Below are 24,709 nucleotides of genomic sequence, written 5' to 3'. Positions count from 1 at the left end.
CCTGCCAACTCGCAACAGTTTAACCAGCCTCGCAGAAATGTTCGGGCAATTCTACCCACGTTCACCGAGTCCGATCCTGACATCATACAGACCAGTGACACTGAGGACAGGGAGCCCTTCCGCATTGCTGTCATCAACAAGAACAAGCTGTCCCCGAGTCGAACGCACCAGCCGCTGTCGGTGCACAGCATTGATCCGGACGACGAGTGGTGTGCCACCCTGACGGTCAACCGATCCCAGATCACATTCCGCCTAGACACTGGTGCTTCTGAAAATCTCCTCGCATGGTCAGCACTTCAAACTCTGAGGGTCAAGCCAGCAATTCTTCCATCCATCTGTCAACTGGTCGACTATAATGGCAACGTCATCCCCGCCACGGGGTTGTGCCAACTCGAAGTGACACACAACTCGCGTAAAGCCATCCTACCCTTCGAGATCGTGGGCTCTTCAAAGGACTCTCTGCTAGGCGCACAGGTGTGCAAACCCCTCCACCTCGTTCAGCGAGTACACTCTCTCTCTCCAGAAGGCACGTCTGACTTCCAAGATGCGGAATTCAGGGCGCAACTAAACTGAATCCTCTCTCACAACCAGGATGCTTTCGAGGGCATGGGTACACTGCCCTACACATACAAAATCCTGCTCAAACAGGATGCCACCACGGTGGTTCATGCACCTCGCAGAGTCCCAGCACCCCTCAAGGACCGCCTCAAGCAGCAGCTGCAGGACCTTCAGGACCAAGGAGTGCTTTCCCGGGTGACGGAGCCAACTGCATGGGTTAGCTCCATGGTGTGCATCAAGAAGCCTTCCGGCGAGCTCCGGATCTGTATTGACCCGAAAGACTTAAATCGCAATATAATGAGGGAACATTACCCTATACCCAAACGTGAGGAGATGGCTCGGGCAAAAATATTCACCAAGCTTGATACCTCAAAGAGCTTCTGGCAGATTCAATTGGATCAGTCCAGGCAGGAAGCTATGTACCTTCAACACTCCATTTGGCAGATACTGCTACAATAGGATGCCATTTGGAATCATATCGGCCTCTGGAGTTTTCCATCGCATCATGGAACAGATGATGGAGCGCATCGAAGGCGTGCGCGTCTATGTGGACGATATCATTGTTTGGTCTACCACACCGCAGGAGCATATCAGTCACCTCCAACGCGTCTTTCAAGGGCCTGCGCCTTAACAGAGCCAAATGTTCTTTTGGCCAAACCGAGCTCAAGTTCTTGGGGGACCACATCTCCTGGTTGGGTGTGCGGCCGGGTGCCGACAAGGTGGCAGCCATCACGGTGATGCAGAAGCCAACAGACAAGAAGGCGGTGCTACGCTTCCTAGGAATGGTCAACTTCCTGGGAAAATTCATCCCTAACCTCGCTTCCCACACCACAGCTCTCCGGCACCTTGTCAGGAAGACAACTGAATTCCAGTGGCTTCCCACCCACCAGCGTGAATGGGAGGAGCTCAAGGTCAAGCTTACCACCGCCCCGGTACTGGCGTTCTTCGATCCTGCAAGGGAGACGGAGATCTCGACTGACGCCAGCCAATCCGGCATTGGGGCGGTCCTCCTGCAACAAGATGATGTCTCATCATGGGCCCCTGTCGCCTATGCATCACGTGCCATGACCCCCACAGAGCAGCGCTATGCGCAAATTGAGAAGGAGTGCCTAGGCCTGTTGACTGGCGTTGACAAGTTCCACAACTATGTGTATGGCCTTTCCCAGTTCACTGTGGAGACCGACCATCGCCCGCTGGTTGGCATCATCCAAAAGGACCTTAATGACATGACCCCTCGCCTCCAGCACATTCTGCTCAAACTCCGGAGGTACAACTTCCAACTTGTATACACCCCGGGTAAGGTCCTGATCATAGCAGACGCTGTGTCCAGGGCAGTCGACACTCCGTCCGACCCAGAGAGGTTCGTTGGCCAAGTCGACGCACATGTAGCCTTCACTTCTGCCAATCTGCCGGCCACTGACGAACGCATTGCCCACATTCGCGGTGAGACTGCGGCTGACCCCCTTCTGCAACGTGTGATGCGCCACATGATGGACGGGTGGCTCAAGGGACAATGCCCATAGTTTTACAACATTCAGGACGACTTGGCAGTCGTGGATGGTGTCCTCCTGAAGCTGGACCGCATTGTGATCCCACACAGCATGCACCGGCTTGTCTTAGAACAGCTGCACGAAGGCCATCTCGGCGTTGAGAAGTGCCGGCGGAGGGCCCGAGAGGCTGTATACTGGCCGGGAATAAGTGAGGACATTGCCAACACTGCTCAATTGCCCCACCTGTCAGCGGTTCCAGCCGGCACAACCACGTGAGATCCTTCAGCCCCATGAGTTGGTCACATCCCCCTGGTCGAAGGTGGGCGTGGACCTGTTCCATGCGCTCGGCAGGGACTACATCATCATCGTCGACTACTTTTCCAGCTATCCTGAGGTCATACACCTGCACGACACCACGTCATTGGCTGTTATCTGGGCCTGTAAGGAGACCTTTGCTCGCCACGGCATTCCGCTCACCGTGATGTCAGACAATGGCCCCTGCTTCGCGAGTCAGGAATGGTCTTCCTTCGCTAGTGCATACAACTTTGCACACGTGTCGTCCAGTCCCCTGCACCCTCAGTCAAATGGCAAAGCAGAGAAGGGCGTCCACATTGTAAAAAGGCTCCTCTGCAAGGCTGCTGATGCAGGATCTGACTTATGCCTCGCCTTGCTGGCCTATCGCTCGGCCCCACTGTCCACGGGTCTATTGCCAGCCCAACTACTTATGGGTCGAACCCTCAGGACCACTGTGCCGCCCATTCACGTCCCAGACCTCGACCATGCTCCGGTACTTCGGCGGATGCAACAAGAGCGTGAGCAACACAAGGCGGCTCATGATGCTCGGGCGACTGATCTTCCTGCCCTGGTGCCTGGAGGTCATCCGCATACATCTTCCAGAGGGTAGCTGGTCGGCAACCGCTGAGGTTCTTAGACAGGTGGCTCCCCGCTCGTTTCCGGTTCGTTTGCCTGATGGCTCCATTCGCCGCCGCAATCGGGGTGCCCTTCGTCTGGTTCCACGCTCGCTACAAAATTCTGCACCGGTGCCACGCCCTCCTGTTGTCCCTGACATGGACTTTGTTGAGCTTCCGGATACCCTGCCTCCTCCTCACTCGACCGTGGCCCGGCCCATTCCTCAGCCGGTGGATCCTGAACCACCCTTGAGGCGGTCAACCCAAATTCGTCGCCCACCCCAAAGACTTGATTTATAAACCTTGCACTATTGGACTCACTGACTTGTTCTGCCGTACTGTTCAAGAGTTTTTCATCGTTTGTTAATAGCATTTGTTTTGTTCTTGGTGTAACATAGTTTTCAACTGCACCTGGCACCTTCCCGTGTATATAGTATAACCACATGTACATATTGAGTAAATAATGCACACACATGATCAGACACACTCACGCCACTTTATTTATTCTGATGTAGGCACATATTCTTTGCGAAAAGGGGGGATGTCATGATATACATCAGCATATCATGGTGCAATCACACACACACTGACACACTGATGGACATACAGTAGGACACAACATCGCAACAAATCACCAGTGAGAGCCCACGCACTATAAAGACAGGGAACACCAGAGTTCCCGGCCCTTCTAGCAGCAGCCAGCTCAGAGCACAGAGCTCACAGCCTGCCTCTCAGACATTCACCATTTGCTGAGTGCCTCACCTAGATAGTGATAGGACAGGGTCCACAGATAAGCTGGTAATGCACGTACCCAAGCTTACAGTATGTTATTACAGTTGAGTTGTTAGTAAAATAGAGTTACACCATCTCTAGCCGTGTTGACCTGTTTGTAGACCAGAACACCCAACACGACACCCCTCATTGGGGATTTGCCCGAGTGGAGGTAGAGCATCCTGGAGGCCCCAGAGAATACCAGGTGAGACCCGCCAATGATATGCAAGTGGTGTTTACTGTCCGTGCGTTCTGGAACACATTGTTGCCGCTGTCGAGGCACCGGAGAATTGCAATTTGGTGTGTAACTGGTGCACCCCACGATTTCGGCATCAAAACCGATTATCCGGCCAATCGCATTCCCCGATTCCGGCGCGGCCAACAGAGAATCCCGCCCAATATGTCGGAATTGGAACAATTGCATAGAAAGCTAGAGCTGGAGCACGTTTGGGAGAGGAAGGGGAGGGACGGTTCTAAATAAAGATGTTTGAGAATAATATACAGGAAGGTATGGAGTTAGTCGAGATTTATAAGAACGGACGTGATAGGCACTGGTAAGGTAGGGACGAGGACAGGCGATATTAGGGAAATGGGAAAACACCATCTTAACTGTGGAGCAGATATGGAATTTGGAATTCTACCCGGTCAAACCAACCAGGGGACACAATGGGCAAGATTCTTCGGTCCCCCAGCTGTGCGTTTCTCGGCGGTACACCGTTCTCCTGCCGCTTGTCAATGGGATTTCCCATTGAAACCACCTCACGCCGGCATGAAACCCACTGGCGGGACTGCGCTGCCAGCGGGAAAAGTGATTCCCGAAGACCGGAGAATTCCGGCCAATGTCATAATATCAAAATCTAGGCCGAAGCGCCAATGCTGTACTGAGGGAGTGCCACTTTAAACAATATTTTTTAGGTAACCTATGGCTGGCAGGGTTTGAACTTACACAATATATCAAGAGGGGTATTGAATTGGCAGCTATTTCTAATAGTTATGATGCACACTCACAAATATATTGTACTTGTCACAGAACATTTACCTGAAGTAGGCCGACCAGTAGAAAAAGATAATGCTTATCCCTTCCTGAGAAGGCTGATGTTATTTCGCAGACGTCAAACACTGGATATCAGGTTGCAGGGATGACCGTCTCATTCGGGGATCTGGTTCAATGTTAAGTTTATTCGGTATTTGGTCTTCGATGCGACGAGCCCTGAAAATCCAGTTTGGCAAAGGTAGGTTGCAGGAAAAGGCATCAGGATGTTTACTGCGTTGTGGGGCAGTTCTGGGTATTGAGGCAGCTTTGTGCCTCACTCAAGGGACTGGGCCTCAAGCCTCAAGAACCGCTGTGCACCTGGCAGCTGCTGGCTATCTGGCCTGGTGGCCTCTGTTCTTTTTGGTTGGTTGCTAGCCCGCCCTCCTCAGCCCTGGCCTGGATGACACGGGACGTTCCCCTCGATGCCCATTCGGCCGGCGACCTCACTTTTGCCTCTGGCTGCCCGCCAGACCAAATGCCAGAAACGTGGCTGCTGCTTTGCACAATTACTCAATGTAAGTTCAGAATCTTGACACCAATTCGGGAGATCTGAACTGCTCTAAGTCTCCACCAACTCTCAACCATCTGGCAAACTGTTTTCCCGCTCTGAAGGGGAGTCCACCAATCAGTGCCTGATGTTGTTTCCGTCTTGCCTGCTGATAGGTGCAAGAAATTCAAATGGTCCCAGAAGCAGGCGGGGTCAGAATCCCAACCCATCTTGTGCAATAACTTTTTGTGGTGGCACTTTGTTGAATGCCTTTGGAAATATGTAGATGTTTTAAATGTCAATTTGGCCAAAGGTTGCGTGATTATAACAACAATAAGATACTTTATTTCCCACCCAATGCTGCAGAATTTGGTAATACTGATGCAGTATTACCGCAGGAAGGTTTATTGTCAACACTGCAGTAACTGTTTAGCAAGGCGTCACATAATAGCTGTTTACTGCCATCTATGGGAGAAGCAAAGGTACCTGAAATGCAAAAGGAAGATAAAGATCGTACAAACTGAGTGCTCAAAATCCCAGCCTGCAATATCTGCTAATCAAGGGTTGGCCATAACCTTTGTTTCAAAGGCTTGCCAGCCTTTAGCACTTCAGCTGGGAAAGTTTGACCAAACAGGATTGATTATTGGATCGAGCAGTTACTATGCTGATAATCTAAAAGGCTTTTGGATCTCCTTGTGTTGCACATACGTTACCTCATATTTTGCAAGCCTTTGTAAAATTAAAAGCATCTGACAAAGTTGAGTGCCAGTTTTTATTTCCCACGTTAAGTAATCAGCTTATTAAAGCAGTGCCACTGAGCATCAAGACACTTGTTCCCACAACCATGCCGGGCAGCTTTGACTGCCTGGGACTGATCCAGCTTAATGCTTTGAGGAGCTGGAGGATTATTTACCGGTGCTTTTTCTAAATTATCATCAGGTTCTTTTATAACCCGTTGCCAAGAGATGTTATTAGGAGGACCAGACGAGGTTGGAGGTGGGGGTGGATGTTAATGATGCATGCCATTGGCTGCCCATTCCCCAGGAGAAGATGACTACCTCCTGTTGTCCTATCTTACTCTGCTACCAAGGCAGCAGGGTTTAATTCTTTCAGAGTATACCGTCTAGCTTTCTTCATTAACTTCTTTCTTTGAGGAAGAAGAAAATATCTATGCCTGCTTTTGCAATGAACACACTAAACATATCCCAAGATGTTATCATACAAACATCATAGAATTTACAGTGCAGAAGGAGGCCATTCAGCCCATCGAGTCTGCACCGGCTCTTGGAAAGAGCACCCTACCCAAGCCCACACCTCCATCCAGTAACCCCACCCAACACTAAGGGCAATTTTGGACACTAAGGGCAGTTTATCATGGCCAATCCACCTTACCCACACATCTTTGGACTGTGGGAGGAAACCGGAGCACCCGGAGGAAACCCACACACACACACGGGGAGAACGTGCAGACTCCGCACAGACAGTGACCCAAGCCGGGAATCGAACCTGGGACCCTGGAGCTGTGAAGCAATTGTGCTAACCACAATGCTACTGTGCTGCCGTAATAGAATCATAAAATCCCTACAGCGCAGAAGGAGGCCATTCGGCCCATCGAGTCTGCACCGACCCTTCAAATGAGCACTCCTGTGCCCATTGGCCCCCATAACCTAGGCAGCACATCCCTGGCCAGAAAGAGGCAATTTATCATGGCCAATCCACCGAACCTGCACATCTTTAGATTGTGGGAGGAAACCGGAGGAAACCCGCGCAGACGCGGGGAGAAACTGCAGACTCCACACAGACAAGTGACCCGAGTCGGAATTGAACCCTAGTTCCTGGCGCTGTGAGGCAGCAGTGCTAACCACTGTGCCGCTTTAAGTGTTAACATCTGTTGTTCTGAAAATTAATTTTGGTAATGTTTCTCAACTGGATTAAATCCAATTTGCAGCTCATTTTTAATCATGTATTTTTCTGTGGTTTTCATAGATCATAATTCTCTTGTTTTTATAAACAGTTTTCAGCAATGGAGTCTCAGTGTTCACTGTGTTGGACTGTGTTCTTTGACTATTCAGTGGCCCAGATTTTCGGGTGAGCAGAGATCAAATTTTCTAAACGATGCAGGTGGGAAGGTGTCGTCTTGGAAATCTTTCCTACTTCGAGACTGCGAAGAAAACAACTTTACAACTCTGTTTCGATAAAAATAACTTTGTCTTTATTGACCAAAGTCTGCATGCAGTATGGCTACAGTTTGAAGAGAGAGAGAGCAGTTAAGGCAAAACTGCTCATTCTTTCTCAAGCTCGCAAAGACATGGAGAAAACGTTCAATATTTATACAAAAGCTGTATCATTTTACAAAAACAGACCTTGTTCAAAAATGTAATCAGTAGTGAGGAATCAGTAATAAGGAATCAATACAGTCATAACTTCTGACCAAACATGTTGTCATGGAAAGACCCTGACTCGGCTTATTTGCAGTATTTTGTCTTTAGAGGGTTTAAGACATGGTCCTATTTTGTTTTCACCTCTGCCCTCGTGATGCCTTGACGCAGATGGTCCTAGGTCATGAGGAGGTTGTGTTATTAGGACATTCCTAGATCGTGACTTTGTTATCAGGTTTTACTAAGTTCAGGCACTATTTTCCCTCTTCTGTCCTTGTATGATACGATTATGTGGATTTTTAGCTTTGTCTAGTTTGTCACGGTCTGCTCTTGGCAATAGCTGACACAGCTTTCTTATACATGGTTACATAAGTTGGCTATTTTTCCCATCATGCTATTGCTGAGTTTGTACACTTTCACAAAGGGCTAGATTAGAAGTCGGGGCAGGCGACCTGGGGAGAACTGAGGAAGACGCTGGGTGCGAGACAGGCTGGGCGGAAGGCCCGTCTCTGGGATCCATCACTGTGTCCAAGATTTCAAACTAAAGGTTAATGTGAAACATTCCTCCATCCCCAACCGCCCACGTACTCCCTGTGCCCCGTCCATGCCACCTCATGTCCCACTTAACCCTCATGGCCCTCATACCCTCCATGCAAACCTATACCATCCACTCACCCATATGCTCCTTTATTACCCCTATACTGATGTAGTTCCAATTCATTCCAACCCGTGCCTCCACTCACCACCCATTCTCTTTACACTAGCCATGTCAGCTCCCCCAGTAACCACCATGGGTAGATCTCAAGACCCATGCAGAAATGAGGTACAATAAAGTTCCTCAAAATAAAGTTCTGAGTGTTCAGTGCTGACTTCGTAATAATGGAACAAAACATTCATTCATAATTTATATTTGTGTCAAAAATGACAGAAGTGGGCAAACATGTACATTCACATTCCTTCAACTAAATAAGGCTTTATAACAACCCACATTTCATTCAAGTTCACGTCACTTATGACAACAAGCAACCAAATAGTCTGCAATCACTTGCACCTGTCAATCAAACTGTGAAATGGCAGGCATCCTACTGTGATAACAGATGATTGTGAAATCAGTCTTACAGTAGGATCCAGAAATGGACATCCTCAGGCTTATGTTAACATAGAACATAGAGCATAGAACATACAGTGCAGAATTTGGCCATTCGGCCCATCGAGTCTGCACCGACCTATTTAAGCCCTCACTTTCACCCTACCCCCAGAACCCAATAACCCCTCCTAACCTTTTTGGACACTAAGGGCAATTTAGCCCGGCCAATCCACCTAACCTGCACGTCTTTGGACTGTGGGAGGAAACCGGAGCACCCAGAGGAAACCCAGGCATACACGGGGAAAACATGCAGACTCTGCACAGACAGTGTCCCAGCAGGGAATCGAACCTGGGATCCTGGCGCTGTGAAGCCACAGTGCTATCCACCAGTGCTACCATGCTGCCCCAAAACAGACAGAGTGAAATAGCAATGATTTTCTTTCAACACGCCAAACATATTCTTTCAAATATTTAAAGGGCAGGTCTTTTAAAGGCCTTGATATCTTGACAGATCTCTTTGACAGTTGTTTCAGATATTTTTGACAGCCGATTTTGACAGGTCTTTTGACAGTTCCAATGAACCTGACAGTAATCACTTTTATCCACTTTTTGTGCACAATTATGCTGACTTTTAACAAATTAAAGTGCATCTGATCTCCCCTAAAGGGCACTTCACCTCCACCAAAGGTGTCCCAGAACAATATCCAAAGGGATACCTTACTTCTCCTAAGTGCTATCCAAATGCACCCACAACATTCATACCTGCTCTAATCTTCACACTTCAGGTTTCACATTTCTGTCCTCCCAAAATCCCACAGAGACAGGACTTAAAATTTTTGCCCACTTCCATCATATTACCATGGCAGAGAGGCGCTCCATCATAGAAAACTCTGGGCCAGTATTTTGGTTGTCCTACGATATCTACGTTCAATCTCAATGGAGGGTAGTCAGGCCCAACTTGATTAGCTACCATTAAAAAAACACAGGCTAAGATTTGTTGTCAAAACAACAGCTTCACAAAACAGCATCTCGCCCTTAACCTGTCTGTTCTGTTTTTAGGAACTTGTGAAACTTGCTTATTAAACCTGCCACAGAAAGTTAAATCTTATAATTGCAAGGGTAATAATGATATGTTGTCTTCAACTGCAACAAGTGTTAGGTTGGCTTTTATTGCAAAGGGTTTGGAGCCCAAAAGGGGGAATTTCTGCATTTATACAGGGCTTTGGTCTGATCATACCTAGAGTATTGTGCACAGTTTGGGCCTTCTTATCAAAGGATGAGGATATTTGCCGTGGATTGATTGCTAGGATGGGAGTGTTTTCCTATGAGAAGCGATTGAGTTGAATGGGTTAATGCTTTCTGGAAGTTTTGAAGAATGAGGGATGATCTCATTGAAACATGTAGGATTCTGAGAGGGCTTGACTGGGCGGATGCTGAGAGGCAATTTCCATTGGTTGGAAAGTCGAGAACCAGGGGCAGGATTCTCCGACTCCCCGCCGGGTCGGAGAATCGCCGGGGGCTGGCGTGAATCCCGCCCCCCCGTGCCCTGAATTCTCCGCCACCAGGGATTCGGCGGGGGCGGGAATCGCGCCGCGCCCGTCGGCGGGCCCGCCCCCCGGCGATTCTCCGGCTGGCAATGGGCCGAAGTCCCACCGGCGTGGATTAAACCACCTACCTTACCGGCGGGAGCAGGCGGCGCGGGCAGGCTCCGGGGTCCTGTCCCGCGATCGGGGCCCACCGATCTGCGGGCGGTCCTGTGCCATGGGGGCACTCTTTTTCTTCCACCTTTGCCATGGTCTTCACCATGGCGGAGGCGGAAGAGACCCCCTCCCCTGCGCATGCGCGGGGATGACGTCAGCAGCCGCTGACGCTCCCGCGCATGTGTGGACTTACGCAGGCCGGCAAAGTCCTTTCGGCCCTGTCTGTCGTTTCGCCAAAGGCCTTCCACGCCAGCCGGTGGAGCGGAAACCTCTCCAGTGCGGGCCTAGCCCCTCAAGGAAACCACTCCATCACGCCGGGACCCCCCGCCCCGCTGGGTAGGGGAGAATCCCGCCCCAGGGGTGGGTTCTTGGGATAAAGGGTTGGCCATTTAGGGCAGCAAAGAGGAGAAATGCCCACATTCAGACAGAGATTGTGAATCTCTGAAATCCTCTACCCCCAGAAGGCAGTGGGTACTCAGTTCTTGGGTATACTTAAGACTAATACATATAAATGTTGGACTCCAAGCACAATTGAGGGATCAGATGGGAAAGTGGAATTGAAGTTGCAAATCAGTCATGATTTTTTTGAAAGGTGGAGCTGGTTGAAGGGGCAGGCTGCCTTGCCACCATTTCTTATCATTGTATGTTCTTAAGTTATCTTTTAACAGCATGATGAATGTTTATTACTGCCAGAGGCTCTGTCTCCGAAAATTAACAAGTGTTGAATCTCACCCCTTCAGGTTTTGAATTTTTGGGGGAAATTTAAATGATGTCAAATTTTAAATGTAATTTGTTTCCTTTACTTTTCCTCTCTGTCTTTTTTTCTCTTTCTCTTACTCCAATCTTTTGATTGATATTTATTTCTCTTACTGTTCCCGATTTGACACTGAAATCACTCCATCATTTAATTCCCCCCTTCTCAGTCCTTCCTATATTAATTTCCCAATCCTTCAATCTGATTGATTAGGAGATACCCTCTTGGTTGTCTTGTTCACTCACGCCCTGTTGCTCTGGTTGTGCCTTTATCCTGGCACATGTTCAACAAATTTGTGGGCACATATTTTTAAGCAGAAGGATGCAAGGGCAAGTCTAACCAACAGCCGACACCGTTATATGCTCTGCTACCTTTCGATCTGACCCACTTGTACTAAACAAGGGACGTTGATAAATCAAACCCTGTGTTGGGATTAGCAGCAACAGAGAATTGTCCATTTCGGTTTCAGCTGAAATAGCTGGAAAGGATGCCAATGATTCAGGAATGGCTCAAGCGCCAGTGGAAAATGATGGAACAGCATTGTGATTCCCCGTGCACTACCAAGGAACTGAGGGTGGACAGGCAATGAAGGATTTGGGCTGCAGGTCCTCAGTTCCCAATACAACATGGTTGGTCGATCATCTGGTGTCGTTTAACAGCCTTCTGCCAAACCCCTGCTATTTCCCTTCAGAAAAACGGCACAGTCCCATTCCAGTCAATAGCAGCTCCTTCCCACTTGGTGCGGACGGTCATTTCCACTGATGGGAATCTTTTCTCAGAATCTCCTCCCTTCTCGTGCATTCCTTCTTCCCAGTGATGGGAGTGAGTGTCTACAAGGGAGGAGGGTAAAAATTAACATTTGAGAATTCTGTAAACATTGAGAGGGAAGTAAGACTGAGGGGCGCGAGGTCTAAGTGGTGAGCGATTGGCACAAACTCTGGAAGGCGAAATGCGGGAGTGTTTGAAACAGATAATTCGGAAGAAGAAAAATGGACAAAACCAGAGCCAAGCAGAAATAACACAGTCGGATTGATGAAGCTTGGAAGGTAACAAAATATCCTTGAAAGGGAAGATAAAACAATGGTATGGAACTGCTCTGCCAGTTTCTTGTTGGAAAGTCATTGGAAGCTCTCCTGTGTACCCAGAGAAACAATGTCCCAATCCCTATGTGCGGTTTCTACGGTGTTTTTGTCAGTTGCCTGCCAAAGTTGCAATGGGAGATTGGGAGAGCGTGCGGATATCCTCCCCCAAGTGTTGCTCAGGTATTCTCCCACCATCCTCTTGCTTGGATTTCCTTTGTCATTCCTCACCAAGCAGGATGGACAATCAGGTTACCACCTGTTATGCTAGTGGCAGGTCGTTGTGCAAGATTGTGACGAATGTAGGATGTTGGGTTATCAATCTTTGGTGAAGTAAGGGGTAAAAACTTGGATTAGGGTGTGTTTCACTGCTGGAGTCATGTTTTTAAAAGAATCATGGTTTGAAAGACAACAACGTTTTTAAGGAGTCTGAGGTGCAATTAACCATCGTAAAAGCTTGGGCTAATGCAATTTTATTTTGATTAAGGAGGTTCCCTGGTGAGTTAATTGTTTTCAGCTTGGCGAGATGATGAGATTGCTGGGTGGAGCTAAGGCATCTTTTTTTTTGAGTTTCGGCTCTGACCTGGCTGAAGGTATGGGTAATTAATTGTAAGCTATTTTCAGGTATGATGTTAAAGATTTTAATACTGTGTTAGTAACAAGGTTTGTTTTAATATACCATATCCCTATTTCTTTGTGCAATCACTACTGGAGCGAAGTATCCTTTCCTCACAGTCTTACAAAATTAAAATAAATTATTGAGGTTTCAGTCCAGTATCCTAGCTGCTGTTGGGGTCTGGTCTGGGATCGTAATTGATTTCAGAAGCAAGAAACTAGCATGCTGTATTAACAACTAATAAGAAAGAACGTGGGCGGGATTCTCCGACCCGCCAGACCCGTTTTCTGGCGTGGCGTGCCCCCGCTGGCAGCAGGATCCACCGTCCCGGCAGCCGGCCAATTGGGTGTCCCATTGTGGACACCCCCGTCGGGAAATCCGCAGGCGCGAGTACGCTGCCGGCGAGCGGAGTATCCCGCCGCTGGAGAATCCAGCCCCATGTGTTTGTTTAGTGCCTCTAATGAATCATAGAATCCCTACAGTGCAGAAGGAGGCCATTCGGCCCATCGAGTCTGCATCGACCATTTGAAACCGACCACCCTATCCCTGTAACCCCAGCTAACCTTTGGATACTTAGAGGCAATTTAGCACGGCCAATCCTCCTAACCTGCACATCTTTGGACTGTGGGAGGAAACCGGAGCACCCGGAGGAAACCCACGCAGACACGGGGAGGATGTGTAGACACTACACAGACAGTCACCCGAGGTCGGAATCAAACCCGGTGCTAACCATCGTGCCACCGTGCTGCCCCTAATGCTCTCAGGACATCCCACAGCACTTCACGCAAAACAGATATCTTTGCATTGTCTGTATTGCTGTGATTTATAAAAAAAAAAAATCCGATTGTGGGCGTCGCTGGGTAGGCCAGCATTTAATGCTCATCCCTAGCTGCCCTTCAGAAGGTGGCGCTCAGCTGCCTTCTTAAATCTGCAGTAATGTAGGAAATTCAGTTGTCGATGTGCACACAGCAGGATTTCACAGGTAGCGCAGATAATGCTGAGATAACCTGTTCTGGTGTTGGTTGAGGTATAAATACCCAGCCAGGACTACTTCTTAAAAATAGTGGGATCCTCCACATCCACTTGCGAGAGCAGATGTGGGCCTAGTTTTAACTTCTGCTCCAAGAGATTGAGCAACACGCCCGCAGCAATGGAGTGTCAGCCTGGATTATATGCTGAAGGTTTCTCGAGTGGGACAGGTCAACCGACCAAGAGTGCAGGCACCCAATCAAAGCCAACAATAGTTTTTGCGTTAAATTAAAAAAATTGTACCTATTGTTAGCCGGACTGTCTTTGTCTGGGAAAGCTGCCCATTGTAAAAATACAGATCGAAGAGGTGCTCCATTTTCCAGTCAGACAAGAGTAGTCGATTTGTGTTGAACAGCACGCTGAAAGTGTCACTGATGTTGCACAGCCATATGGGGAGTTTGGGAGTTTTCAACATGCTTCCAACCTGGGACAAGGAAATGAGCAAGATCAGCAACACCAACTATTCTAATCATATATCATGTTGAAGATCAACGGTATTGGGCACGATCTAACCAAAATAAAACAGAGTCCCATCTGGGCAGGATTAGCGGGGTCGTTCCCGGCGCAATCGAATGGCACTCTGCCTTGCTTTTGTACCCTGGTATGTGAATGCATCCCGATGCAGCTCTTCATGCCATTTCCTGCCCTCTGGAGCACTGAAGAGCACTGATGAGCTGAGTTCCACAGTGCAGGAAGGGATTGGAACGCCATTTTTAAATGGTGCCCCGATCTATCGCCCACCCCCACCCCCGACGTAACCCTCGGACCCCACCACATGCTGACAGGGCAGTCCCAGACCCGATCCCCGGTGCAGGCACAATGCCAGCTTGGCGCTGCCAGCCTGACACTGCCACCTGGGCGCCCTGGTAGTTCAAGGCTGGCACCTGGATAGCATTGCCAGGGTGCCAGGCTGGCAGTGCCCAGGTGGAACCAGCAATGCCAGGGTGCCACCCTGACCGTAGACGAACCACCAGGGGGGGCGTCCGATCACCTGGGGGACCCACCCAGGTACCATTCTGCCTGGTCTTCGTTTGTGGGGACCAGTACTGAACGGAGCCCGGCTGAGGTCTCCTTGGTGAGGGTGATAAGATGCTGGGTGGCCGATGTCAGCATGTCTTGGCGGGTTTTTAAACTCACTTCATCGTGCGAGACTGCCCACAATGGGCGGGGCCCAGATCACGGCGTCTCACGAGATCTGGTTCGATCTCGCGAGGTATAACAGCCACCTTGAATTGTGGGGGAAGCCTCTCCTGGGACCAATCGGCCGGGTCTCACCCCGATTCCGGCAGCACACGGCCTATAGATCGCGCCTATTATCTTTTTTTTTGTTGGATTCGCTTTCATTACATTTCCTGCCCTCTGTAGCAACGATCACCGAGATGGTTAAAGAGCACCTCACAGCCACTGGGTCCCTGCCAATGTTACAGGAAACCTAAGGTTGACTGGGGATAGTTGGACATCTCCTTCGGTTCCACTACCTCCCCCGGCACCTGGTAAGCAGATGCAGGAAAAGCAAGTGAGAGATGTCTTCATAAACTTATGCAAGGAGACTATATGACCCATTCTGCAAATGTTAGCTCTCTGAGCGATCTACTCCCAAATAGTCCCAACCCCTGGGCACAATGTAATGGCTGACAGGGTTTCCCACACTGCACTGAAAAAGTGGGAGGGGATCCTACCCCCACTCCCAATGGCAGCCCTGCAACCCCTTGCAATTAAGGGGCAATTTAGCGTGGCCAATCCACCTAGCCTGCACATCCTTTTAGGTTGTGGGGGTGAGACCCATGCAGCCACGGGGAGAATGTGCAAATTCCACACAGACAGTGACCCAGAGCCGGGATCGAACCAGGGACCTTGGCGCCGCGAGGCAGCAGGGCTAACCCACTGCGCCACATGCCGCCCAACCAGTTAACGTTCAGAGGGCCGTTACTTCTGCCCCCATCTAGGGAAGATCGACCAACCAGATTGGCCGGCAGTTCCCTGGTCCCAGCAGTGTCGCTGGAAGTGGTGGCCACTGCTGGGGCTGCATCCAGTCCCAACAAGGAAGAGCCAGGAATTGGAAGCAAGGTAAGTTTGGGGATCTCTTGGCAGGACCAGGCCAGGAGGCTCTGGGGTGGGGGGCGGGGGGTACGGCATTGTGTGATAGGTTGCAAAGGCCAGGAGCAGGCTACCTTGCTGGGTGGGCACCCACTCCCTCTCTCTCTCCCCCTCCCCCCTCGCTCCCTCTCTCCCTCCCCCTCGCTCCCTCCCCTCCCCCTCTTCCCCCCCTTCCCCCTTCCTTCCTCCCCCTCCCCCTCCTCTTCCCTCACCCCCTGCCCCCCGACCGCCTCCTGCCAGTTGATAAATTGTGGCAGGGACAGTAGGTGGCCCTTAAGTGCCCGTTAATTCCGACTTCGAAAGGTCAACAGTGAAGTATCAATGTTTATGGCCTTGTTTATAAAGCCTGCATTAAGGAACTTACCAGAGCTGCCAGGGCACATTGAATAACTGCGTTTGCACCACACTGTAGCATTGTGATTGTGACCTTAGGTAAACTGTATACATGCTATCTTTCCAGCTCACAACATAAATATGCCATTAACTACATTCAAGGAGTCTCTAGCTGTGGACCTGATCCACAAAAGGAATGTTGTGCATCATTAAGCACAGATCTTTAACTCCTCTTTAGCTAATTAACTTCAGTGAATCATTTCAGAAATTGGTCCCTAATTGGTCCCTTGTGATAAACTGCCTGCTGGCAGTGGGATACTTCATCCTGGCAGACTTTCCCATTGTTGCCACCCCCCACTCCATTGGGAAATATACGGGCTTGACTGCGCTGTTAGCGAAGCAGAGGATCCCACCGACAGAGAATCCCGCCCCATAGGTTTGTGCCGTCTGGCTTAGATTCATAGGTTAGACCATGGGAGAGGGAGGGATTGGAGAGGTATTGGGACATGTTTCTGGAAGGTGGGCTCGCCAGCCTAGACAAGTTGTTAGAGAAGTTCCAGCTCCCTGGAGGAAATGTGTTCAGGTATTTTCAGGTAGGCAATTCGTGGCGCAAGGAGCTTCCTTAATTTCCCCTGGTACCGGTGTCTTCACTTATGGGCAGGGTCCTATCCTTGGCCTAGTTACGGGAGACTAAGATTTTGGATGTCTAAGGCCAGTTGGCGACAGAGCAATCATCGTTGGAGGAAGTTGGAGGGTAAGCTGGGTTTGGTCTTTGAAGGGGGAGTGTGGAGTGAGGCTCTTCACAGGGTCAACTTCACCTCATGTGCAAGGTTAAGCCTGATCCAGTCCAAGATGGTGACCAAGGTGCGTATGAGTGGGTTCTCCTCGGGGGTGCAGGATATGTGTGAGCGGTGCTCTAGGGGGCCAGCGAATGACACGCACATGTTGTGGTCTTGCCCCAAGCTCATTAGTGTCTGTGTCTCCTTTTTTGATGCAATATCAGGGATTTTGGCTGTTCAGCTGGAGCCGGGCAGATGCAGCTGGGCAGATGTTCTCGCCTTCGCCTCGCTCATAGCCTGGAGGCGGGTTCTGCCTGGGTGGAGGTCCCCGATGCCGCCCAGGGCCTCGGCATGGTTGGGGGAACTTGATGGAATTTTGAGAAGATTAAGTATACGCTGAGGGGGTCAGTGGAAGGGTTCGGTATGAGGTGGCAACCTTCATTTCCTTTTTCAGGGAGCTGGTTACCATCAGCTGTTAGAGAAAGGGGGGGGGGGGTTGTCTCTGAATTTTGTTTAAGGTTTAGCTTGTTTCATGAGGGCGAGGGGGAGGGGAGAAAGGGGTTGGAGGGGATTGGGTGGTTGTTGTATTGCTGTTTGCGGTATAATGAAAATTTGGTTTGAATAAAAATATTTTTTTAAATAGCACTGTGGGTGTACTTACACCAAATGGACTGTAGGTGGTTCAAGACAGTGGTTCACCATCTGTTATTGCTGTCTCTGGTCTGGTTTGTGATAGAATGCTCCTGGACTTTCAGGTAAAGCTGGATGCGATACAGTTAGTGAATTCTAACTTTTATTGAACGTTATACCAACTATTTACAAGGTAGTCTCTACACTACGATCTCCACAGAACTATCCATGTATTGTTTTCATGTGAACGGACGGAGAATTCCGGCTGATATTTATGTGTTGAACATTAACCCTTTATACTACAATCATCATCTTTTCAAGGGCAATTAGGGTTGGGCAACAATTGCTGGCCTTGCCAGTGCTGCTCACATCCTGTGAAAGAATAAATATGAAGAATATGCTTACTTGGGTTTGATGAAGCAGGATGGGAGGAGGCTTAACGTAGACACCAGCACAGACTGCATGGCCTGCCTCTGTGCTGTATTTCTAGGAATCTAATAAAAAGAGCTCTGAAAGAAGGTTTCTCCTTTTCTTGGTCTTGCGAAAGATTGTTGTTGGATTTCGTGGAAAGCCCAATTCTGCATTGGGACAGAAACCTCACCCAAGCCTTTCCACCCCTTCAACACAAATTACTCACAGTCCCAGCTCTGCAGCACCAGAGAAATAAAAAAAATACCCGTGGGAGCTTGTCGTGCTCCAACTCATGTCTGTTCCAATAGAGATAGCCCACATCACTTCGAGCAAGGACTCCACGTCGTGGTTCTTTAAGCTGGGCACCTTGGTCATCATACTGAAGGTCTCCATTGAAAACATTTGGACTGGCTCTCCCGGTGAGCATCAGGTTTATAAGGGCCTGTGAGGATGATAGAAAATCAACAGTCATTCTCCTGATTCTGAACACAGGAATCATCCGAAACCAGTATACTTCCTGAGGTATTGGTTCAAAAAAAGGTGATTTTATGAAGGACCTGATGTCATTGTGAGTTGGACACTGGGCCTCTTTTTAGGAACATGGAAACAGGAGTTTAGCCCATCGAACCTGCTTTGCCATTTAATATGATCATGGCTGATCGGACATTTCAATGTCAATTTTACACTCACGATCCCCATGGTGCACGATCAGTGACCACTAAAGCGAGGTTGTAGTCCAACGGAAGGCTTTAATAAGCTAGATGTTTCCCCCAGCAGCTCAGGTACAGAAAGAAGGCTGCTGGGGTGGCACGGGCTCTTATACCCCGCCTTGCAGGGCGGAGATACCATACAGCTTGACCAATAGGAAACATACAATATCTACCAATGGCGTTCCAGCATTACCAGGTATCGTAATACCTCTACACAGACTACCACATTCACCCCCTGTTAAAAAAGAGTCCGGCGGGGGTGGTGGCTTGATATTACAACATGGTAACGCGGTAGAAATTATAGTTATGGAGGTACCGTAATACCTCTGTACAACGTATTGTCTTATTGTCATAACTATTTACAGATTCACAATTAACTATATACACTTTAAAATGAAGCAATCAGTCGATCGGGGGCCCTGGTCGTCCTCTGTGATCGTCAAAGCTCTGGTGGTTACGCCGGTGGAGGCTCGGGCGTCTGTGACTCTGGGAGCGTGGCCTCGATCTCTGTGGCAGCTTCAACACCCCTAGACGGCGCTGGTGGGGAAGCCGACTTACCTGGGAAGGGAGCGTCTGTGCGGTGTGCGGGGGGGCCTAGATGGGGCCGGCGGAAGGACCGATCCTCCTGGGAAGGGGGCGGCTGTAAGGTGCACCAGTGGGAGGGAGGGTGGGACTGGTGGCTGGGGGGTGCGTGGGGATCCGGCGGGCGGCAGGTCTCGTAGGGAGACCGTATCTTGCCGGCCGTCGGGGTATGCCACGTAGGCGTACTGGGGGTTAGCGTGGAGAAGATGGACCCTCTCGACCAATGGGTCCGACTTGTGCGCCCGCATGTGTTTTCGGAGCAGGATGGGTCCGGGAGCTGCCAGCCAGGCCGGGAGCGAGATCCAGAAGAGGACTTCCTGGGGAAGACAAGGAGATGTTCGTGAGGTGTTTGGTTGGTCGTGGTACAAAACAATGACCGGAAGGAGTGGAGGGCATCCGGGAGGAATTCCTGCCAGCGGGAGACTGGGAGATTCCTGGACCGTAGGGCCAGTAGGACCGTCTTCCAGACCGTTCCGTTCTCCCTCTCTACCTTGCCGTTACCCCGGGGGTTGTAACTGGTCGTCCTGCTCGAGGCAATGCCCTTGCTGAGCAGGAATTGATGCAGTTCGTCGCTCAGAAAGGAGGACCCCTATCACTATGTATGTAAGCGGGGAACCCGAACAGCGTAAAGATGCTATAGAGGGCCTTGATGACAGTGGTTGCGGTCATGTCGGGGCAGGGGATGGCGAATGGGAACCGGGAGTACTCGTCAATCACGTTCAGGAAGTACGTGTTGCGGTCGGTGGAGGGGAGGGGGCCTTTGAAGTCCACACTGAGGCGCTCAAAGGGATGGGAAGCCTTTATCAGGTGCGCTTTCTCTGGCCGGTAGAAGTGCGGTTTGCACTCCGCGCAGATTTGGCAGTCCCTGGTGGCTGTCCTGACCTCCTCGATGGAGTCGGGCAGGTTGCGTCTCGATAAAGTGGAAGAAGCGAGTGACCCCCGGGTGGCAGAGGTGCTCGTGGAGGGCTCAGAGGCGGTCCACTTGTGCGGTGGCACATGTGCCGCGGGACAGGCCATCAGGAGGCTCGTTTAGCTTCCCGGGACGATAAAGATCTCGTAGTTATAGGTGGAGAGTTCGATCCTCCACCGCAAGATCTTATTGTTTTTTTACCTTGCCCCGCTGTGCATTATCGAACATGAAAGCAACCGACCGTTGGTCAGTGAGGAGAGTGAATCTCCTGCCGGCCAGGTTATGCCTCCAATGTCGCACAGCTTCTACTATGGCCTGGGCCTCCCTTTCGACTGAGGAGTGGCGGATTTCGGAAGCATGGAGGGTACCTGAGAAGAAGGCCACTGGTCTACCTGCTTGGTTGAGTGTGGCCGCCAGAGCTACGTCAGACGCGTCGCTCTCGACCTGGAAGGGGAGGGACTCATCGATGGCGTGCATCATGGCCTTTGTAATGTCTGCTTTGATGCGGCTGAAGGCCTGGCGGGCCTCTATTGACAGGGGAAAAACTGTGGATTGGAACAAGGGATGGGCCTTGCCCGCATAGTTGGGGACCCACTGGGCATGGTAAGGGAAAAACCCCAGGCAGCGCCTCAGGGCTTTGGAGCAGTGAGGGAGGAGGAACTCAATAAGGGGGCGCATGCGTTCAGGGTCGGGGCCTATAACTCCATTTCGCACTACATAGCCGAGGATGGCTAGGCAGTCGGTGCTAAACACGCATTTATCCTTGTTATACGTAAGGTTAAGGATCTTTGTGGTCTGGAGGAATTTCCGGAGGTTGGTGTCGTGGTCCTGCTGGTCGTGGCCGCAGATGGTGACATTATTGAGATACGGGAATGTTGCCCGTAAACCGTACCGGTCAACCATTCGGTCCATCTCGCGCTGGAAGACCGAGACCCCATTAGTGACACCGAAGGGAACCCTTAAGAAGTGATAGAGCCGCCCATCTGCCTCAAAGGCAGTGTACTTGCGGTCACTAGTGCGGATGGGGAGCTGGTGGTAGGCGGACTTAAGATCCACCGTGGAGAAGACCTTGTAATGCGCGATCCTGTTTACCAGGTCGGATATGCAGGGGAGAGTGTACGCGTCCAGCTGCGTAAACCTGTTGATGGTCTGACTGTAGTCGATGACCATCCGATGCTTCTCCCCGGTCTTTACCACCACTACTTCAGCTCTCCAGGGACTGTTGCTAGCTTCAATGACTCCTTCCCTCAGTAGTCTTTGGACCTCTGACCTAATAAAGATCCGATCCTGGGCACTGTACCGTCTGCTCCTGGCTTAGCCAATGAAGCCCACATCCCGTAAAAATGAATTTTTAAAAAACTCACTCAGTTTATGCAACATTTGATGTTTTTATTTCAGATTTCCAACTTCTGCAGTAATTTGCTTTTAATCATGTCTGAATCTGGAAAATTACTGTCGACAAGCTGTTCAACTGTGGTGAACACCACATCCATTCAGATAATTAGACAGAGTTCACCAGCAGCAACCCCTGGGTAAATGGTCCTCTCTCCAGCTCTGGAGTGCTCATGGTCAGTTATAGCACCAGGGCCACAAACAACAGGAACAAATGGCTCACCTTCGTATGGCCTTTAACGTTATAAGATATTCCAAACGTTGCTTCACAGGAGTGTGTGCTATTGAACAATGTTTCAAACCAGCTTAAGTAGTTTTTTAGGACAGGCCAAAGAGGTAGGCTTTTTGGAATACATAGAAACATATGTAGAAAATAGAAGCAGGAGGAGGCCATTCGGCCCTTCGAGCCTGTTCATTATAACCATGGTCATGGCTGACCATCAAATCCAATATACTGATCCTGCCCTCCCCCATGTCCCTTGACCCCTTTCGCCCCAGGAGCTATATCTAATTCCTTATTGAAATCACACAACATTTTGGCCTCAACCAGTTTCTGTGATAGTGAACTCCACAGATTCACCAGTCCCTGGGCGAAGATATTTCTCCTCACCTCAGTCCGAAACGGTTTACCCCTTGTCCTCGAACTATGACCCCTAGTTCCGGACTCCGCCCACCATCGGGAACATTTCTCTTAAAGTAGGAAAAAGAGATAGTTTTCGGGAGAGAATTCCGGAACTTAGGGTCGAGGCAGTTGAAGGTACGGCTGCCAATGGTGGAGCGATGGAAATCAAAGTATGCGCAAGAGGCCAGAGTTATAGGAGAGCAGAGTTCTCGGAGGGTTGTAAGGCTGACGGAGGTTACAGAGGTAGGGAAGGGTGAGACCAAGGATGAATTTAAACACAAGGTTGAGAATTTGAAAACGGAAGTGTTGCCAGAGTACGAGCTAATGTAGGCAGGTGAGCACAGAGATGCTGGCTAAACAGTAAGAGTTAGGATGGTGACAACACCCCACCAGATTTCTATTTGTAAGGAACATGTATTATAAGATATTATTACTTACTTGTTTGCAAATGAAATTTCCCAGGCTTAACTGCAAGAGATGTGAAGTTGTGTTGTCCATATCATTATGGAGCCTGTAATAAAAGACGATTTATCAGAATGCATCCACTATGCTCCTTCAACGCCAAGTCCAACAGATTCACCCGCAGATTGCACTTCTGAGAAATTGACAGAAATGCATCAGAGGTGTGTTGAGACTGGGAGACGGTTAATGTTGCAATGAGCTCTGTCATCATTTATTACTTTATTAAACGAATGAGGGAAGCACTTGAACGACACCTGAGCATATCATGGGGACAGAGAAAGAGGGTTAAAGAAAGAAGGGCAAATGGGGTAACTTAAAAGTAAAAATTTCCTCTTCTACTGCTAGCAATCAGTGCTTTCCAATGAAAGTATGACCCCAGGGCATCTGGAGTATTGTGTGCGTGAACCCCAGAGAATCTGTGGATGTATTTCAATACGGTATCATACTGAACTACAACAGAAATATTGGCCGAAAGTTTCCATTCTGGAGTTCAGTGTGGGGAATAGAAGTGAGGATGATTACTGGGGCAGTCAGAGGTCCCCAGCGCCTTGGAGGACCACCCCAGGATGATGGGTTGACTCTTGGGGGTTAAGGGGTATTCGCTGAGGTCCTGGCTAATGATGCCGGTACAGAGACAGACGACCAATGCGGAGACCGGAGATAACGAGGCCCTTGTGGCCTCCTGGTCTGTCATTGAGTGGTGCACCGGATTGCTCAAAATGCGGTTCCGATGCCTCGAACGCTCAGGTGGTGCCGTGGAGTATACCGCCTGGAGGGTCGCCCTCATTGTGCCCTCCACAACCTGGAAGAGCAGCGGGGTGATGTGCAGGAGGTGGAGGAAGAGGGACCTGCGTTTTCTTCTGAGAAGGAGGACGAGGAGGGTCCGGACCAGCGAGGGTCCGTCATGCCTGGAGGACCAGGGAGACCCTCACCCTCGCCCATTTTTCATAGGACGAGGTTTAGTATGTTATCTCACACCCTCTCCCCTTCCCAAACAGCTCCTCATCCCCCACTTGCCCCCCCCCCCCCCTCCTGAGTTGCTTTGCCCACCCACCCAACCCTTCCTCCAACTGCCACTCATTCCCTTCCCCACCCCACCCTCCCCTGTGTAACATAACTCTAGGTTGATGGGCCTGTGTCGGCCCTGACAGCGAGTCAATATCCAAGGTAGGAGGGTGATGATAGCTCGCAGTGAGGAAAGCTCTGGTGCTCCTCAACAATGCCTTAGTCTGACTCCTGTCTGTCCGCTAGGGTGGCAACTGTCATCAGCAGTGCTGGATACCACACTCTCTGTTTGGTTGGGGGCTGGCAGGAAGGCAGGGTAGAGCACCCGGCTCTAGCTGCCGATATGGCCCGGAGAATTGCCGGGTCCGTGGCCGCACATGCGCATGGCGGCGGCCTGCAGCGGCCGCACCGCGCAGCATGGCACCGACCGCTCGCAGACCCGGCCTGCGGAATAGTGTCCCACCCCCCTTGGCCGGCTCACGCGCCCCGGACCACCGCCCGACAGTGCCCCCAGCCCCTGGCAAAGTCCCCACTGCCCGCGGATCGGCCCTCCCCGACTGTGGCGGCGCTGGGCTGAGTCCACAAGCCGCCACGCCGAGTTCCCGGAGGATGAGACCACACGCGACCGACGCCGTCGGGAACTGGGCCGGCCGGGGGCGGAGCATCGGGAAGGTGGGCCTCAGCAATGTCCCAAAGCCGTCGATACTGCGTCGATTGCCGAACGCAATTTCGGCGTTAGCGACAGGAGAATCCCGTCCCAGTGATCACGAGAGAGAAAAGACCACAGGACACCTCACACCCTAATAGATTGAATCGGGAAGCAAGAACCGCATCAAGCCGTTTGTTTGTTAAGAATTACTTCTGTTGCTTAATAAATATTGCCGAG

General features: G+C 50.3%; 1 protein-coding gene across 1 annotated transcript in view; it reads right to left on the bottom strand.

The window, feature by feature from the left end:
- Positions 1-7,436: 7,436 nt before the first annotated feature.
- Positions 7,437-24,709, bottom strand: part of mindy4b (MINDY family member 4B) — a 151,435-nt gene continuing 134,162 nt past the window's right edge. The window contains exons 10-13 of the mRNA XM_072473847.1: positions 22,795-22,867; positions 18,406-18,582; positions 14,134-14,314; positions 7,437-11,996 (exon numbers count right to left, since the gene is read on the bottom strand). Of these exons, the coding sequence (XP_072329948.1) occupies positions 11,854-11,996; positions 14,134-14,314; positions 18,406-18,582; positions 22,795-22,867 (574 nt within the window). The 3' untranslated portion in view covers positions 7,437-11,853. The remainder of the gene's footprint in view (positions 11,997-14,133; positions 14,315-18,405; positions 18,583-22,794; positions 22,868-24,709) is intronic.

This window comes from Scyliorhinus torazame, chromosome 14 (assembly GCF_047496885.1).
Source record: "Scyliorhinus torazame isolate Kashiwa2021f chromosome 14, sScyTor2.1, whole genome shotgun sequence".
Taxonomy (NCBI): domain Eukaryota; kingdom Metazoa; phylum Chordata; class Chondrichthyes; order Carcharhiniformes; family Scyliorhinidae; genus Scyliorhinus; species Scyliorhinus torazame.
The sequence above is the reverse complement of the archived record's forward strand: the minus strand, read 5'-3'. Positions and strand labels throughout refer to the sequence as shown.